A 1442-nucleotide genomic window follows, 5' to 3' on the forward strand; every position below is an offset into this window, starting at 1 on the left:
TGAACGTAGAGCAGCGTTGGGGCGCACGCTATTTTGGCGAAATAGCGTTCGCCGCTAACGTTAACCCAAGACGCAGGGCGGGGCTTGCGTTCTGCGCATGCGCACTTCGACGCCCCAAACTTCTTGGGGCCCCCAAAGCTTGGGGCCCCCTATTCTAAAACTCCCTAATGTCTTCACGTCCGGGCATAGGGCAGTGCTCACGCATGATGTGCTTGTTAATTTCTCTTGGGTCCATGCACACCCGGAGGCTTCCATTCTTTTTGCGAGCCCACCCTTTTGATGATGGACGCCTTCTCCATGCGGTTGAGCTCTTCACGTAGTGGTTCCCTTAGGGAGAAGGGTACCCTCCTAGCTGGTTCTACCACTGGAACCGCACCGGGCCGCAGGACCATCTTGTAGTGTCGTTTGACGCAGCCGGTTCCACTGAAAAGGTGCGGGGCCGTTTGCTCTGCTGTTTCATGCCCATCCTGCATGTTAACGGCATCGACAACTGATGGAATGAGGCCAAATTGCAGGCATGTGTTAAAGCCAAGGATTGCTTGTCGGCCTTTTTTCACGATAAAAAATTTCGTCTCGTGCTTCGCTTTGTTCAGGAGCAGTGATGCTGTGGCGACACCCACGTGCTTGATAACGCTGCCATTGTAGGCAGTAAGAACCGCTGTACTCTTGCGCAGGGGCGTTGTACTGCGGATGCGTCGAAAGATGATGAGGGGAAGAAGGTTTGCCTGGGAGCCCGTGTCAACTTTGAAACTGATGACGCATCCGGCAATCTGGCCTTGCATTGTCCAATCTAGCCCTGCTTGCCTGTTGACACCACATATGCTGACGTCCAAAACTTGGAAGTTTTCATCGCTTTGCACCTCTTCCTGTACTTGGTTGACTTGGCGACTTCTGCAGCACAACGAGAAATGATTCATTCTTTTGCAAGTGTAGCAGCGCTTCCCGTAAGCTGGACACTGTCGCGGCGCGTGCGCCTGGTTGCACTGCTTGCATCGAATCCGCCTTTCTTTACCAGGCTGGTTTCTTACGGTGTAGTCAACGTGGACGTCGTCTTTGGACCAGGTAGAATTTTGCTGCGCGGCAGTCTCCGCTGCCTTACACATCTCTTCTGCTTTCTGCAATGTGAGACTCTTATCTCGTAGCATTTTTTTCTCTGAGCGGGGTACTATTAGTGCCGAAAACAATCTGGTCTCGTACCATCGATTCTTCAAGGCCACCAAAATTGCAGAGCTTAGCTTGCGTTCTGAGGTCTCGTGCAAAGGGCTCAAATGGCTCGGACTCACCTTGTACCCGCATACGAAATACATGCCTCTCGTAGACTTCGTTTTCTTTTCCGTCGAAGTAACTGTCAAATTTCTTGAGCAGCGTGTCGTAATCATGTTTGGACTCATCTTTCGCGTAGCTGAAGTTGTTGTAGATGTCCAGTGCCTCGTCGCCGGCAG

The 1442-nt window shown here is 52.1% G+C and overlaps 1 protein-coding gene across 1 annotated transcript; it reads right to left on the reverse strand.

Moving 5' to 3' along the window:
• Positions 1-215: 215 nt before the first annotated feature.
• LOC149353959 (uncharacterized) lies at positions 216-782 on the reverse strand. Its single transcript, XM_089575892.1, has one exon. It carries the CDS (start codon positions 780-782, stop codon positions 216-218), a length of 567 nt encoding a protein of 188 aa, XP_089432018.1.
• Positions 783-1442: the final 660 nt, after the last annotated feature.

This window comes from Amblyomma mixtum, chromosome 3 (genome assembly GCF_055824585.1).
Source record: "Amblyomma mixtum isolate Tamu chromosome 3, ASM5582458v1, whole genome shotgun sequence".
Taxonomy (NCBI): Eukaryota; Metazoa; Arthropoda; class Arachnida; order Ixodida; family Ixodidae; genus Amblyomma; species Amblyomma mixtum.

Bases quoted from the DNA above. Each gene is read 5' to 3' on its own strand.
- LOC149353959 (XM_089575892.1), bottom strand. From the start codon at position 782: ATGCAAGGCCAGATTGCCGGATGCGTCATCAGTTTCAAAGTTGACACG.